Consider the following 17,620-nt stretch of genomic DNA (forward strand, 5'->3'; position numbering starts at 1 on the left):
CTATCTGTAACCGGGCAACAGGTTACAAAAAGCTTCATGTGCGAGTGAGACACCCAAAGCTGACACTGTCACTGAGTCTTATTTTGACACAGTTAAATCAGTTAACAACACATATCGAACGTGTACTGAATATAGAGCCTCACATTAGGTTCTAAAGGAAGTTATAACCCTAACAAAAAAGATGAGAGCTCCTATTCGCCTTTCATTACATTAAAAAAAAAAAAAATTCCTTCCCTTAAGTGACTATCATTAGAGGACTAAAGCCTTTCTGTGACCATGGCCAGTGTCCCTACTACGAGCCTAGGTTCAGGCTGGGAAGACACCAGTCGAGAGATCCCTTAGGTCCATCCAGCATTGTCTCCAGGTCTGAGAAGGAATGAACCAGCATCCATGCTCCTTAGACAGGGCAGGTCTCCACTGCCAGTCCTAATGTGAACATGAAAGATTAGAGCAGTTCTCTGACCTTATCTGGATTCAGGGAAAGTACCTAGAGGGCTTGTGCAGCAGGGAACCCTCCCAACCCCCAACCCCAGGCCCCAAGGTGAGATGCACTTGACCACTCCAGACCCTTTCAAGATTTACATTTCTCCTGCTCCCACAAGTTTTTTCTTTGTCTTCAGGACATTTTTCAGCCTTTCTCTTCTCCCTGTTTACATGTAAACAGATACTGGTCTCTCCCATTCCTTTAACAATATTATCATTTGTCTTGAGTCATCTACTCTTTCTTTGCCCTCACCCTCTATCTTCAAATTAAGTTTTAAAGAGAAAACTTTTAGATGAAGACAGTTTTCAACAAGATGTACTGAATTTCTAGCTCCAGGTGATTTTTAAACTTCTAGATAGCATCTGGTTAGTCTGGTAGAGATGAGATCCACTGGGTCTCCTGGAAAAAGTTCTGACCTCTGTCAGTCACACAGGCTAATAAGCCAGTGGTCCTCAAACTACACGTAGGATGTGAAGTATAAGTGACGTGTTAGTCGCTCAGTCGTGTCTGACTCTTTGCAATCCCATGGACTCTAGTCCACAAAGCTCCTCCATCCATGAGGTTCTCCAGGTAAGAATACTGGACTGGGTAGGCATTCCCTTCTCCAGGGGATCTTCCCGACCCAGGGATCGAACCCGGGTCTCCCATATTGCAGGCAGATTCTTTACTGTCTGAGCTACCAGGGAAGCCCCCACACAGGATAACTGCCACTGTTTTTTCTGGCAATCCTGCACAGGAGGCAGACGACCTTAGTATCAGAGTCCATGGATTCACAACATATTCTGGTTTAATAGGTCTGAGGTAGGGGCAGGGTTCTATAGTATGAAACATTATAGATGTGGTTGAAAAATATTTCCATGAATTTTTTGAAAATCCTCCTTCTAAAAGGTAGAGACTAATCCCCTCCAGTTGAGTGTGAGTTGAAGCTAGTGACCAGCTTCTAATGAACTGTGTGGCAGAAATCGTGACTTCTGTGTATATGAGACTTCTGAGATTAGGCATAAAAGATACTGCGGGCTTCTTGTGTTTCCCCCAGGTCACTCAGCTGGGGAAAGTCAACAGAGCAAGCAGACAGAATGTGTGGACATGAAATAACCCTATGGCGAGGCCCATGTGTCAGGAAACGACGGCCACCTGCCCGGGCGTCAGGAAATGACAGCCCCGTGTGTGAGTCATCCTCTAACAACCCAGCTAAACTGCTCTCAAATTCCTTTCTCAAGACTCTGCATGATACAGTACCTGTCTGTTGTTATAAACTCCAAAGTTCTGGGATACTTTGTTACACAGCAATAGATAAATGATTCTGATACAGGTGCTCTGAATACCACATTTTGTCAAATTATTGGACTCAGCCAATGAAAGGAATCCTAAACCATACCTGGAACAAATATGCTGTGGCTCTAACAATAGGCTGTTGGATGGATGATTCCTTCTTTATATGCAAGAAAATTACACTTAAGAAAAGGTCCCCAAATTAGTCTTAGAGTAAAATTTCCAACTGCCCAAAAACGGAGCAAAGAAGGGAGGGAAGGAAGAGAGGGAAGGAGGAAGGGCTAAGTAAAAGCAGTGCAGCAGAGAAGAGTCCAAGCAGCCCCCGCTGCACCAGTCGGTGGGTTCCTACCGGGGGCAGGCTCTGTTTCGTCTGGTGTCCCCTCTTCAACTGTGGACTCTTCTACTTTCACCAAAGGTGTTCTGCCCTTTAGTGAGGGCTCACTGGAAACTTTCTGAGGTTCCTTCTCAGGGTCTTTTCTCTCAGATTCCACTCTGACTTCTCTCTTGACAGGGCGGATGTTGCCGGGGGAGGGGGGCCGGAGCTGAGCAGGGGCAGCTTTGACTGGTCCAGGAGGTGTGGAGGGTGCTGGTCTGGGGGTGCCAGGCAGATGGGGAAAGGACTTGGATGGGGGCCTGGGCAACAGACAAAGAGAAGAGGGAACATGAGGACAGGCTTGCCAGAACCCCCCTTTCTCCACATCTCTACCATGTACCAGTCTTGGAATACCAACACCAAGAGAAATGAAGGTATTGAGCTGTGTGAGCACATCTCTCACATCTTACACGGCAAACATGTAAGATCTAAAGTATTTGCTTTAGAGGTTCATCCCAGGCTTCTTTTTTCTTTCCTCTGAGGAAAAATGTTACTCCCTAAGAGAAGGCTAAACAATGTGGGGAGAACAGTTTCTTTTCAGAGCTAGAGGACAGACACTACTAATTATCCAACATGGAACAACACTGCCAGGCTCTTATATTTCACTTACCAAAGTCGGGAGGAAGCTGGTGATCTGGCTTTGGGATGAGATGGAGACAGAGACGTTTGGCTGCCGGATGTGAGGCGGAAGGGCACATTTTCTCTCTCCTTCTCTCTTTTATAGCCCTAAGTTCAGAGAAACGCAATAATTAGATTTTTCCACGAGCAGGACAATCACATTCATAGTATTCAACAGTGAAGCTGTAATCCACTGAATGACTTGGAAAATTTCCAGCCTTTGCCATATATATCCATTCCACCCCAACAAAAGGCCTTTATTAGGTTAAAACTGAACCTTATAATTGAATCAACACAATCTGACACTAATAAGAAGGTTCTGGAAGTGTGATCTGGATGTGTATTTGTAAAAAACAAAGCAAAAACACACTTTTAGAAAGCACCTATGCTGTCTAAAACTGCCTGGACCAAAATCTCTCATATTCTGGTATAGTCCACACAAAGGTCAAAATAAAGGTCACTTCCAGCTTATCCTCCCTACCTTTGTCCCTTTTAAATCTTTAGCATTTTTCTTTTTTTCACCCTGGAACACACTACAGCTCAGTCTTTTTTTTTTTAATTTACATGTCTGCTATATCAGACGTTAATTTTTTCTTTAATGAATATAAACAAGTCCTCCCTTACCTAGTGTCCTCTCACCCTTGAAGGAAAAGTCAGACCCAAGGTGAGGAATTTTAGCTATTTTTGGCCTTCTTCATTAGGGATGAAATAAGAATCTGACAGTGGGCTGAACTATCTGCCCTCCTCTGACTGCACACTAGGAATTAGCCAGAGAAATGATACCTTTCCCAGGTTGAAATGGGCAAAAGGAAACCCAGAAGTGTTCTGATAAAGTCAACCAAGACAAAAAACAAACAAGGAACACGGCAAGAGAGACTCATTCCAAGTATCTGAAACATGGCTGACAGTGTTCTGCGAGGGCAGTGAATGCTTGCTGGAGACACCTGTGTAGATGTCTAGCAGTCCTTCAGTCGGTAGAATCCTTGCAGGAGCTCAGGCTGAGGTTGTTAGAGAAGAGACAGAACATCGTCTAGCTTCAGAGCCAACAAGCTGGTGTGTACCTTCTCTCCCTTCCTGCCTGACTTAAGCATCACCTACCTTCTCCATCACCTGCCACCCCCACCTCCCCCCCCCGACTTTGTTCCCTTCAGCACTTCTTCTAACTGCTTCTCTTTTCCTTAGTAACATCCTAAATGATGGGCTAGACTATAGGTGGGGGAAAACACTTCACTGTCAAATGATACTCAACATTTTCCCAGAATAAACACATGAAGGATGGGGCAGGAAAGAGCTTCACAGGGCATGTGCCCCTCTATATCACTTGCAGCTGCATGACCACCTTGTGTCCCCATCTCTGGTACCAGAAGGCAGGAGGCAGAGTCTCAGAGAACACTTGCAGTCCTTGGGTAGCTGAAGCAGTAGCCACCATATGGAACGCTCTTTGCAAGAGTACAGGGTGGCAATTATGCTTCCCTTCCCAAGGGAGGTTGGGGTTAAGTAGCTTGAATTGCTTTTCTTTTTCTCAAAACATTTTAATGTGGCTCAAGTCACAAATGTCTTTCAAATATCTTTCTGTTGGTCTTAGACTCAATCACTTATTTGAGTTCCACACATGTGAAGGTGCTCCTAATTCTTATCCTGATCTCAGTTAATAGCCAGTGGTTTGTATAATAATCTTTCCTGTTAATACTTTCCACAAGACTAAGTTGGAAACATACACAGCAAGCTGCCCATGTCAATGCTCTGGACAACTTACCAGCAGGACAAAGACTTTAATTTTACAGTTAGAGTTAGGTTTAGAATATAAATAACCTACAAGAGAGACAATATAAACAGATATCCCAAGGTAGCACTGTACAAAAGAACTGGGATGATAGAAATATTCTGCATCTACAATGAATAAAATGGTAGCCACTAACCAGATTTGGCTATTTGAATTTGGACCTAAATTAATTAAAAATTAATGTTAAGTTCAGTCTCACAAATGTATTTCAAGTGCTCAAGAGCAGTCAGTTGAATTTAGATAAACCAAATAAAATTAAAAAGAAAATTAAGAAAACAATACCATTTACAACAGCATCAAAAAAAGACTATGTAGGAATAAACTTAACCTAGGACATGGAAGACATCTATGGTAAAAACTAGAAGGCACTGCTGAAAGAAATTAAAGAAGATGCAACGTATGTTCACAGGCTGGAAGACTTGTTATTGGTAATATATCACTACTTTAAGCAATCTCTATAGAATCAATACAATCTTTATCAAAAGGCCACATCATTTGTTTTTGTTTTTTTTTGGTCAGAAATAGAAAACTCCATCCTAAACTCATATAGAATCTCATGGGACCCTGAATAGACAAAACAGTCTTGAAAAAAGAACAAAGTTGGAAGTCACATTTTCTGGTTTTAGAACATATTACAAAGCAATGGTAATCAAAACAATGTGGTACTGGCATAAAAACAGACTTAAAGACCAATGAACAGAACAGACCACCAAAAATAAAACCTTGAGTATACGGTCAAAGGAGCCTTGACAAAGGTGCCAAGACCACTTAACGGGGAAAAGATAGTCTATTCAACAAATGGTGCTGGGAAAACTAGATATCCACATGCAAAAAAATGTAGTTGGACCCTTACCTTATACCACATACAAAAATGAACTCAAAATGCTTAAAAAACCTAAATGCTAAGACTTCAAACTATAAAATTCCCAGAAAAAAAAATGGGGAGAGTCCTAATATTGGATTTGGTAATAATTTCTTGGATATGACACCAAAAGCACATGTAACAACAACAACAACAAAAAATAGAAAAATGGGACTACAAACTTAAAAACTGCATCAAAGGATACAATCAACAGAGTAAGAAGGCAGCCTAAAGAATAAGAGAAAATATTTGTAAATCACATATCTGATAAGGAATATCCATAATATATAAAAACTCCAATAAAATTAAAAATAAGATTAAAAAACTAAAAATTAAGATTCAAATTATGGGGAAGGGACTTGCTTGGATTTTTCTCCAAAGATGATATACAGGTGGCCAACAAACACACAGAAAGATGCTCAACATCACTAACTATTGGAGAAATGCAAATTGAAACCATAATGAGATCATCTCACGCTCCTTAGGCTACTATTTAAAAAACAAAACAAATATTGCTGATGATGTGAAAAAGTGGAAGATCTTGTACCTTGTTGGTTAGAATGTAAATAAATGGTATCGTCATTATGAAAAACAGTGTAGCAGTTACTTAAAAATAGAATTACCATAAGATCCAACAATCAGGTACGTATTCAAAAGAACCGAAGGCAGGATCTCAAAGAGATATGTGCATACCCATGTTCACAGCCATGCTATTCACAATATCGAAAAGGAAGAAGCAACTCAAATGTCCACCAACAGATGAACAGATTAACAAGATGTGGTGTGTCAATACATATGTGTGAGTGTATATGCACATACACAGTGGAGTGTTACTAGTCTTAAAAAGAAAGGAAATCTTGTCACATGCTACAATATGGAAGGACAGACTTAATACGCTAAGTGCAAGTAGTTACAAAAGACAAACGCAGCATGGTTTCTTTCATGAAGGTATCTAGTGTAATCAAATTCATAGGAGCAGAAAGTAAAATGGTGCTTGCCAGGAGCTGAGGGATAAGGAAATGGAAAGTTATTGCTCAGTGGGTACAGTTTCAGTTTTGCAAGATTTAAAAAGTTCTGGAGATTGGTTGCATAACAATGTAAATAAATATACTTAACACTTTTGAACTGTGCACTTAAAAATGGTTGAGAAGGTACATTTTGTTTTTTGTCACAATTAAAAATTGTTTAAAAGATAAATTTAAGATTTGATCTGTCAGTCTCATTAGTCACATTTTCAAGTGCTTGGTTGAATTCTTCAGTGCAGCTCTGGAATATAAATTATGTGAGTCGTTTTCTGACAGTAAGTATTTGCCTAAATATTTAATTGTAAAGAAATGAAAAGGTAGCCAATAGATCAAATACAGGAGGAAAGAGGCACGGAAAAGACAAAACAAGACTGGTGAGAAAATACAGGTTGTGGATCAAGTGATGACAAATCCCACTCATTTAATCTGTTGGAGGATTGGCTCTCACACTTTCCTCCTGGTGTGTTAATTTTCCTTTTAATCTCTAACAAGATATTTTTCCTTTGGTAAACACTTTTCCCTACCCAATAAGTGTTCAGTGTTCAGGGCCAAAGCTGTCCTGCTTGACTATTGCTATTTGGCCACAGCTAGGCTTTCTGAAGCATCAACGTGCTAATGGATGGTAAACTTCCCAGACTTCAAAGGTAGTTTCACTTCTGGCTTCAAGGGCTGGAGGTCTGACTCAATCATGAATTAAACGTTGATTCCTGAAAGCTTGAGGGGCTTGAAAGAAAACTGCCTATAGGCAAAGCCATCAAACTCTCACAACTCTTGAATTATCCTCAAAGGTCTAAGCAAAATCGTTTTAAGTGTCCATCAGCTTTATACATTTGAACTGCTCTGGGAAGTTAAGATTGAAAAAAGCATTGTTCCAGCCTTTCATGGGTCATGCTATTACCACGAGAGCGGGGCAATTAGATCTCCTGGTTGACTGGGGGGGTCCTTTAACACTAAAATACAGATGTCTACATCTTTCAACAGGTGCCAAATGATACATGGCTTAAAGAAGAAGAAATATTCCTGGAGACATACAAGTGACCTCATTGCATTTACAGCATGGTGAAAATTGAGGTTAGTTGAGCCACCCTGCCAGTAACAACAAGTACAAATTATATTCTTCACTTGCAAAATGTGACTCTGTAACAGAGCCCAACAGCCTTTCAAGAATTACTTAGCAGGTAATTAGTGTTTTCAAAATACTTTGTCACTATATTTTAAGATCTGGGCCTTGACACAGATTAGCTAAACAGACAAAAAGTCTTTATCTTGCTTTTTAGTGAACCACATTTAGAAGGCAGCCAGCTTCTGGGATAAAATGCAAAGGCAGCAGTCTAGGCCCACTTCCCCTTCAGAGCTTTTCCTACTTTCACACTTAAAGTATGGCTGGTATAGCAGTGATTTGTTTCAAAGCACTCAGATGGCAGTCTAGCCACTCAGACATGCTTGAACAAGGAATGGTTTTCCTCTTCAAATTTAGATTTTCTGTGGGAGTAGAATCCCCAAGTGGGGACAAAGTATAGGAGCAGGACCACTCAGTCAGGCAGACTCAAGACTGGTGGGTGGATGTGATGATGGATGTTGGCATAGCCTGCTCTGATATCCACACTGCACCTTGGGGCGGTGTCCAGTCTGCACAAGAACAGCAGACTTGTGCTCACCAGACTCACCAGGCTTGCTTCCCAAGAGCTACTCACCGCTGTGCCGTGAACAGTCCTCCTCCGCGCGGAGCCCTCGGGTGGTGTTACAAAGAATTTTGGTCGCTCCAGTGGATTTCTAGAGTGTGCAGCTCTGTAGGGCGTGATGTTGATGGGGCTGCAAGATGCTGAACGAGGACAAATGGGGATAACTAGGGTGCAGGTGATTGTTTTACACACAAGAGTGCCAGAGGAGCAGTTGAAGGAAAGCCAAAAGCAGGATCAGGACAAGGAGCAAAGCAGAGATAGAGAGAAAAGTAGGGAGAGTGTTATTACCTAAAGGCCTCCAGAACCATCACGCTCAATTCTCCTCACGGTCCTGTTTACAGTGTGTCCAAAAGAAGGGCACGTCCAAGTGAAAATCAGGAATATATAAACTATTTGGCTATTTAAATACTTTAATTAAAGATACAGACGTCAGCCATACAGAAAGCAATGGCCTTATATTCCTATAAACAGATGGTTCTGGTAAAATGCTATATTAGTGACATAATTTTAAGATAAGGATTGTTTATAATCAGATTTTTCCTAATTAGCTTTCAGATGGAACAAAAGGTGGAAAGACAGCAAGTGAGCAAGCAGGCAAGCAAGATATACTGCAGCTATTTTGGGAGTAGAATTCAACAGCCAGTGGGGACAAAAAGCAACTGAACTTTTAAAATGTTAAATGACCAAGTCTCATCAGGTGTTAAGACTTGCTACAAGAATAACTAATAATTTCCAGAAAAAAAATTCTGTAAATGTTTTATCTACTTAAAGGCAAATCAAATGCATGCTTTTGGGTTTTCCCAAAAGCCAAGGCATTGGATGGTTCACAACAAGCAGAGGAACGTATAGGGAAATGGGATGTCATCATTTAAAATGGTGAAGAGAACATGAATATGTTAGAATTGCCAAAAATAAAGTTGAATCATGAACGGCTGTTACAGTTTTACTTAAGATGAGATTTTTGTTTTGTGAAAACCACATAGTTTCTGACCTTACTTTCAAAGGAACATTGTTATTAATCAAGTGATTGATTCTGAGTAACAGTGGGGTTAAAGAAACTCACAGAACACAGGATAGGTATCAGACATTTGGGTACTAATGATCCAAGGTTCACTTTCATATTTCATCCAGAAATCTCGTTTTCTAGGTAAGTAAGACAAACATGACTACTGAAGGGAATACTATGTATCTGGACCATGTTATGACTTTACCCAACTCTCGCCATTGTAGCCACTCTTTAAAGAAACTATTACATCAACTGAATATAATAGTATTAAGTTAATAAATTCAAAACTCAGAAGTTCATAAGACAAATTCAATCTTAATTTCAGAATTATAGTTAAAAATATGTTATTTTGGTTTACTCTATAGACAGAAAGTCCATCAGATTGCGTCTTCACCCTTGTGTTCTCTTTCATTAAATACCTTGCAGTATCTTGTGGTTATCACTGAATGGTCAAGGCAGTGGATCGACTGGAAACAGCACTCTTTTTCCATCATCTGAAAACAGAACTCTTATTTCTTGGATAAGCTGCATTCCTTCAGTTCTCCTCAAAAGATATACGTCTTACTTGCAAACTGACATAAAGGTCTGCTTCAGACCTTAATGGTGAAGGAAGTTTCCTTTATGTTGTGAAGGAGACCCTCTCATCTTTTGGCTTACTGTGATCACAGGCAAAACGATTTGAAAACTTAACCTTTTCTTAAGTGCCACAACAAAGCACTTGTCCTTCCCAGACAAGGAAGGAGTTCATTAATGCAAACCCCCTGCAATCCAATCCGATGCCTTTAAAGATGAACATCCTAGCACCAGGCACTTCTGTGGGATTTATGAGCAAGAGAGGCACGCACAGCCCAGGGCACAGCCAGAGGTCGTTAACTGCTCAACGATCAAGAAACCCTGGATGACAGCCTTTCTCTGAGGCCGTGGGTCTGACACTGAAAAAGGAATGAAGCCCAGAAATATGATTTCTTTTTCCTCTAGTGGGAAGTAATAATTTCAGGGGGTATCTATGGAACATTTCCTGAGACCATCATGGCTGTAAACCGATCTCATCATGTCGTTGGCTCATTCTTTATTACAGTGCTGAGTGAATATGAAGGAAAGGAAGAAACCTACCTGACATAGTTTATACAAAAATCCTCGAATTTAATTGTTCAAGAAATATTGTCTGGTTAATTCTAAGGAGACTACATTTCATGGAATTCATTGCTGTTCTTAACAGCAACTACTGAAAAACCTGAAACCTTTAAATCAATAGTTCTAATGATCTTGCCTTTCTGAAGGAAAAGGAAGAGCAATACGTGTTTTTTTTCTCCAGAGAGTGCCCTCCATATCCCAAAGTAGTCTTATTAAACATAAAATTTCTTTTATGGAAATGTCTTTGAGCAAGTCTTCTACAGTATCTATATTTCTTTCTACTTTTGGTAGTAAGTATGCATTAATTTAACGCATTTGGATTTTCTATTTGAAATAATGGCTGCAGAGAAAAGATAATGCAGTTCATGTGGTTGATGTACAACAGAGAGAATAACCACATGGTAGAATAATAACATTGATTAAGTGCTTACTATGTGCAGGTACTATTCTAAGCGTCTTTTTGCTTATGTTAATTCATTTAATCCTGAGCTCCAATAAGCACATATATCTTAAATGTATTTTTAAAAAATGGGCAAGGAAAAATCAACCCAAAGCAGTGTTCACAAATGAAACATATGAGACTGATTTCCAGTTTTCAACTGCTCTTATTACTTGTTCTGGGAATTTACAATCACTGGACACCCTAGGGGTAAGGGTGGCTGTTTTGATCTGCTATTATAACCCTGGCTCTAGATGTAGGTCATCCTCTTGCCAATGGCAATTGGATATAAGGTGAACTGAAGGAAAGACATTAAAAATAGGAAGACAAGAAAAAAAATCAAGGAGAGGAGTTGGAAAAATAAAAGTGATGGGAAAGTGTTTTTTGACAAGATAAACGTGAGAGATATTAACATGAATAATTTTAAATGGAAAATTTTAAACACCGCAGTTTTGGTTCATTAAATATAAGCTGTATCAATGCAATAATAGGTAACAATGATCTAAGGAAAGTATTAATAAAACAAACAAGTAAAGGCTACGTATGGCATTGCTTCCCACTAAAATAAATGACAAAAATGTATCAGTTTGTGAAAAGGAGGATGTAAAACTTGGAAACAAGAGCCAGTTAGCAGATTAAAAAGCCCCTTGATTGAGCGTAACGATGACGGAAGGTGGAAAGATGGGCAAGTCAAATGGGTGGAAAATGAGGAAATGGTGTTGGAGGAGACTAGAGGAAGAGTGAAAGAATTGACAAAAGTTAGTGATGACAGAAATAGCAAAGGAAGACAGTTTTTTTGTTTTTTTTTGTTTTTTTTTTAGCTGTGAGGCAGTCCTTTAGTATGAAACAACACACAGTGGAGGTTCAGAAGCACAAGAGACAAAACTATTTGGATCCTATGAAACATGACTAAAAAGCAGTTTCAAAGGTTCTTCAATTAGCTGGACATAAGAAAAGCTTTCATGACTTGTATGTATGTAAAACAAAATGGGCATAAAAATAAATTATCTTGTACTCTTTTCTCCAGAAAAATCTCAGATGCAATGTGACGGCTGACAGAAGAGCTGCTTTACAGAAAGCACAGATCGCTGTGGTCCAGCTAGTTGAATGCACGATGGTACACAGAGCGTCACAAGGGTGCCAAGGACAGAAGTACATCTAAGATCTAGTCCACCTCAGTGGCTCTGGTGCAAGTCACTTATTGTCAATCTCTTGCTTTCCACAGGAAGGTTGTGGGAATGCCTGTACTTGCTTTCTTGACTGCCTCCCAGGGGTACTGTGAGAAGTCAGGTTGACACTCGCTCACTGGGCACTATAGATGAAAGACATCATAAAACTACCAAGAGTTATTATTAAAAAAAAATAATAAAGAGGGCTAGTGAACATGAAGAGGCTTGCAAAGGCAAAGCCTTTTGAAAGGGAGCTTTATGAGGAGGCAATGCAGTTGCCTACATACCAAAGATGAGGGCTGGTCACATGGATATTTGGGAAAACCCAAGTCAACTCACTGTGAGAGACACACTGCCAAAAGCCTAATATGTATGTTTCTTTCCAGCTAGGTGTAGACTATACGAACTTCTCATTAAACTAATTGGCTCATTCAGACATGTTTTACATTTTGAAAAAGTAGAGGAGTTACAACTAATTATAATGACTAGTACTTGGCACATTTCACATATTTTCAAAGTAATGTAACAACTAAGAACACTGTAATTAGCCTTCTCCACAACTCTTAAGAGTTTTGAAAGGGTACTATTCCTCGATTACATATAAAAGCCTAGCCCAGGGAGGATAAGTGGCTAGCCCACGGCCACATTTATGAAACACTATGCTTAAATAGGCTTGTGCTTTGATATTATCCCCAAGTCCACAAAGCAGTATTCAATCTTAAATTATTTCTACCTTTGATCATCTCCTCAGATGCGAAGGCAGAAAGGAAGGGAAGGAATAGGATTCTGTAGTAACAGTTATGAACTGACAGAAGCCTCTGGAGCCACCTGATCACAGGGAGGAACGTCCTTTGTCCGCCTGGCATCTGGTGTCCAGACAAGATGCTAAGGTGGAAGCGCAGAGGAACAACGCCAGGGGCATGAAACCAACACCAGCACACACATTTCCAACGCCATCCGACCAGGAGGAGGAGAAGCACACAATGGGAAGAACTGAGATGTGATTAGATGAAAATGGGGTGGCTCAGAGAGGGCTTCTAAAGGAGGACTTTACCTCACTGAGAGTTGCACCTTGACAGTTTTACCTGAATTTCCAGACAAGGCCGCTGTGCTTTTACTTCTGGCCAGGAACGCATGTGTGGGCGTCAGCAGTCTGTTAACCACGCTGCTCTCCCACGGGCTGAGCTGCAGGCGGCGAGCTAAACGTCACCACATAAGCGAGATGTTAGAAGCGTTCTTTCCAGGGGCGAGGCGGGTGCAGGGCATAACCCCTTTCACTTCCCAGGCCTCGGAGAGGAACCTCAACAAGAGAGGCTTGTCTGGGGAGGAAGGTGGTACAGAATTGGGGCAGGAGGGACTCTGCTCAGAGGAGCGGCTATTCCATAAGGTTGGCTCTCTTCAAGGTGTTAAGTCTGTGGCAGGCTCTATATTAGGTTTATGGACATGGCTTTTGCTAACCACCTGCCTATGGAGTCAACAGGTAACAAAACAGAAGGACCATTTCAAGCGGGTTTGGCATGTTTCTCTGAGTTTATCGAACCTAGCTGCCCTCATCGGGATGGGGGGGTGGGCTAAGGCATACACCTCAGCCAAAGGGCGTTTTAAGTATCCTGCATGTCAAGTTCAACACAGGCTTGGGCAGCTTAATGTGAGACTGGAAATATGTAAATAAAGATAGAAAGGGTCTCCATTAGATTTTGCTACATCTCCATGAACTGCCACCTGGGTAACTGGGAGGGGCAGAATTAGATATAATAAAATGAAAGAGGACTCATGTAAAGTTCTGTATGGAACTTTTGTCTTCCTCATTCAGCAAGCAGGTTCTTGCCTGGTTTGGCAAGAACATAAAACTTTTGGTGAAGGATAAGGATAAAGCTGAACATAAAATTAAGATAGAAAAGCCAAAGTCCAATATGATCATAATGTTGGAAATTACTAGTGGGTGTGTGAAGAATCCAGAAAATAAATTTAAAATGATACGATGCAGTAGAGTCCCAAATTGTACCAGGGCTTCGCAAGACCACTGTTAGGAAATGAATGCTAATTACAAATACATTACTTTGCTTATGCTATTACCTTCCAGTAATGGTCTATGAAAATACAGAAGCTACTTTCCAAAGGTATCAGGAAAGAAGCTTGCAAAATCCTACAAATATCACTAAAATAAAGTGATCATATAGACTTGACCCTTGAACAACACAGCTTGAACTGCACAGGTTCTCTTATATGTGGATTTTTCCCACTAAGTATACTGTTGCCCTTGGTATCCATGGATGCAGAACCTGCAGATGCAGGGGGCTCACTATGGGGCTCAAGCACTTGAGGATCTGGGTGTCTGCAGCAGTTCCTGGAACTAACCTCCCATGGATACCAAGGGAGGTCTGTATATTTTAGAACATATTCCCAAATCATTTATAAAACCTTTAAAACTGTCTAAACCTGACAAGGCTACTCTGTTCTACACCGCAAACAGCAGGTGTAAGTCCTCTGGCCTCTGGAGCAACTATTCTTATAATAATTTTTTATATGTTATATTTTAAAGAAATGACTTCTAACTTCCAGAAAATTAATTTTAGTTAATAGAAGCCATCCAGTGTTAAAGGTTGTTATAAAAAATATCTGCTATTTCAAAGGGAGGTACCAACCTCCAGTAAGTACCTTAATTACCTGACTTTATTTTAAATGAGTAGCCATTTTGATCAGGTACTGGAGAATTTAAGAATTAGTGAATAGCTTATTAGATTTTCTGGGTTTTAGGGGGAGAGTCTTCATGGTTAAATTAAACCTTATCTATTGATATGAAGACATACATAAAAAACATCTGTTATAAAAACTATTATAATACAGTTGGTAGAATGCACAATAAGTGCCATTATAAGCTATAGTATGGCAGTGTGTGTGTGTGTGTGTGTGTGTATCAACAGAACATAATCTAAAAATCTAATCTAAAATTAGAATACATTCAGAGAATTAAATCAGTGGGGAAAGTAATTAGGATTAAATTAAAATCCTCAACAGAATTGTAATTTTAGTAGATGATAAAGGAAAGAAGAGGTGAATGCCTCCTTTTCTTAGATAAACTCTGTAGAATAAATGACTCAAAACTTCAGAGATGGTCTATCATTGAAAAGATATGTCTGCTTTTTCTCCTTGATTAAGAAGTTCAATTGCTCTATTTCTGTTTCATCTTTAAGGCATCAACCAAAGAATCTGCTTCAAATGAAGATCATTAAACACCCTCTTTGACTTGCATTTAAAGCAAATCCAAAGAGATTTGTTTTAATAACTTTGAAACTCTGAATGAAAGATGTTGCTAGGAAAAATATGTTTCCAGTTCTACCATATTCTTAACTATGCCCTGAGCAAGAGAGAAATAGATCTCTTCCACCATAAGATAAATTTTTAGTAAAGGTTAGTACAGGAGAGTTACTTTTTAAAATGTTTTCAACCGAGAAGGGCCTGATCTTGAGATAAGCTGCTGAAGGAAAAAGTATTAATTCTCATGAAACAACTATAGTATTGATCCTCCTTAAGCAGTTAAAATGAGATATTGACAATTCCCTTAACAGACAATCTGGTCCAAGGAGGCAACTAAACACTGCAGATATTTGTGCTGCCCTGTTCCTCCACAAGCAGGAACTCACTATTTAGTTTCTAATGGTGGGTGCCAGGTAGAAATGAGGCACATATTGTTACATCCTGAAATATTCTATGAAATCTTCCTTTTTTTTGCATATGATGGAATAGTTTGAACTAAAACAGTAACAACAACAACAAACCCATTCTCAGGCCAAACAGAACATGCGGGCAGAATTCAGCTTTAGGCCCACCCCCATGTCCTCTAATCTAGTTTCTGGGGGAAAAAAAAAGGTATGGACTAATTTCCAGCTAAGAGCAGTCGATTTCCTTCTTATTTTTTTCAAATGCTCTGTCTTCCTTGGTGGGGGGGGGGCGGCGGGGAAAACTGGTGAAGAAGGAAGCTTAATAATGAACACTTTTAATGTAAAAATTCCCAGTGGCAATATTGTCTCTGTTGCAGCAATTACAGAACTCTTTAGTAATCAGGGGTTTCCTTTAACTAGGGTTATTTTATCAGCCCATGTAACTCTATATCCAGGTGTGATAATCAAAATATTTAAAAACTGATGGGGCAAGGCACAGAGCTAGTAGGTAACACCATTTAACCCCTTTAGCTCTGGAGAGCCTGGGAAAGCACAGCTTGGGAAAGTGGATATTTACCAACTGGTATGGAAATATTCCAGCATTTTGAATAACCAGCAGAACATTTCAGTTGAATGTCAACTTTGATAGTATCAGAGCTGCAATTTAACATCACCTTTAAGGCCTGTGCTGTAGAGCTGAGAAAGCTCAAACAATCTAGTAATGGAGTACAGTCTCTAAAGACTAGACTGTAAAAGCCTCTAATAATTTGATAAGAATGCTTTCTACTTTGATAATAAAGCATAATTAAATTTAACAAATAGATAGCAGAAAAGAAATTATACTAACTAAATTACTTAGATCTCTCAAATTAGAGAAGTTCAAATGCAGAAGATTTCTATTCTCATTAAAAGACAGAGCCTTCTCACTGTGCTACTGAGTGTTCTGCCTAACTAAAAAAAAAATTGCTTCCTGAACTACATGGGAGCCTCTGGATGAACCAGATTTTTCTTCCAGGCTGACCTCACCAGTTAAACCAGAACTGGGTCACAGTTCTTCTGATAAGGGGGCAGAGAAGTGGAACCCCCAAATTTAGTGCTGTCCTCCTTGTCCTTTTAGTCTAGCTTGGCATCAGGTTTTACAGACCTGTATTTGGCTAAGATCAAGTGGTGGTTCAGACGGAAAGCATCTGTCTACAATGTGGGAGACCTGGTGTTTGATCCCTGCGTCGGGAAGTTCCCTGGAGAAGGAAACGGCAACCCACTCCAGTACTCTTGCCTAGAAAATCCCATGGACAGAGGAGCCTGGTGTCCATGGGGTCGCAAAGAGTTGGACACGACTGAGCGACTTCACTTCACCATGATTCAAGGGGCAATTTCCTGGCTCCAGCTAGTCACTGCTTGCTGAACTTTCCCTGACCCTTAACCTCACCCAAAGGCAGAGCGGATGGAGTCAGGATTAATCTAAGGAAGGACATCCGTGAAGGAGAGAACTGCAGGTGCAGCACGGCAACAACATGCACTGGGAGCTGGCGATCTCTGCTCCAACCCCTCTTCTCTGAGATTAACCTGCCAATTATGAAGTCAGGCCCTTCACCTCTCAGGGACTCTGCCATCCAGTCGAGCCATCCACATTTTCCCCAGTTCTAAGGTCCGATTACTTCAGACTAGTCAATCAGATACCGTCACTCGTCAGATACTAGCTGACACAGTACTGTCACTCCATAGAAGTGTGGATAGAATGCTGGTCGGTTTATCCCCACTCCCAACATTGACCCAATTTCAGCTACGGAATCAATAAGCAAGGTTTAACTGAAAATTACTGTGAAATCCCGATTATGGCTTGTCTTAGATCCATGTTCACAAAAATATAAAATTCAAGTGCTAAGTGGCCAATTCCAAAGAAAAGAGGAATAGACAACTGCTAAGAATAGTACGCTATATTTTATACTAAGGGAGTTGGCTTGAAAATAAAGGCTTCTTATGAAAGGAGCTTCAATTCATGATACTTTTCCCTAACATATAAAAGGCCCATCTAATACCAATGATTTAGGCAAACTAGGTTAAAAAAAAGATTTAGGTTAAAAGGCAAGAATTGGAAGTTGTTCAAACAT

At 40.1% G+C, this 17,620-nt stretch overlaps 1 protein-coding gene across 7 annotated transcripts in view; it reads right to left on the reverse strand.

Annotated features, from left to right (window-relative positions):
- Nucleotides 1-17,620, reverse strand: part of MAP7 (microtubule associated protein 7) — a 181,349-nt gene that overhangs the window by 14,220 nt on the left and 149,509 nt on the right. For 5 of the 7 annotated variants that reach the window (XM_018053247.1, XM_018053244.1, XM_018053245.1 and 2 more), the window contains 4 exons: nucleotides 12,933-13,046; nucleotides 8,112-8,263; nucleotides 2,740-2,855; nucleotides 2,106-2,389 (listed from right to left, as the gene is read on the reverse strand). In XM_018053247.1, coding sequence (XP_017908736.1) covers nucleotides 2,106-2,389; nucleotides 2,740-2,855; nucleotides 8,112-8,263; nucleotides 12,933-13,046 — 666 coding nt within the window. The remainder of the gene's footprint in view (nucleotides 1-2,105; nucleotides 2,390-2,739; nucleotides 2,856-8,111; nucleotides 8,264-12,932; nucleotides 13,047-17,620) is intronic. The other 2 variants (XM_018053246.1, XM_018053250.1) reach the window with 1 other exon arrangement.

This window comes from Capra hircus, chromosome 9 (genome assembly GCF_001704415.2).
Source record: "Capra hircus breed San Clemente chromosome 9, ASM170441v1, whole genome shotgun sequence".
NCBI classification, from domain to species: domain Eukaryota; kingdom Metazoa; phylum Chordata; class Mammalia; order Artiodactyla; family Bovidae; genus Capra; species Capra hircus.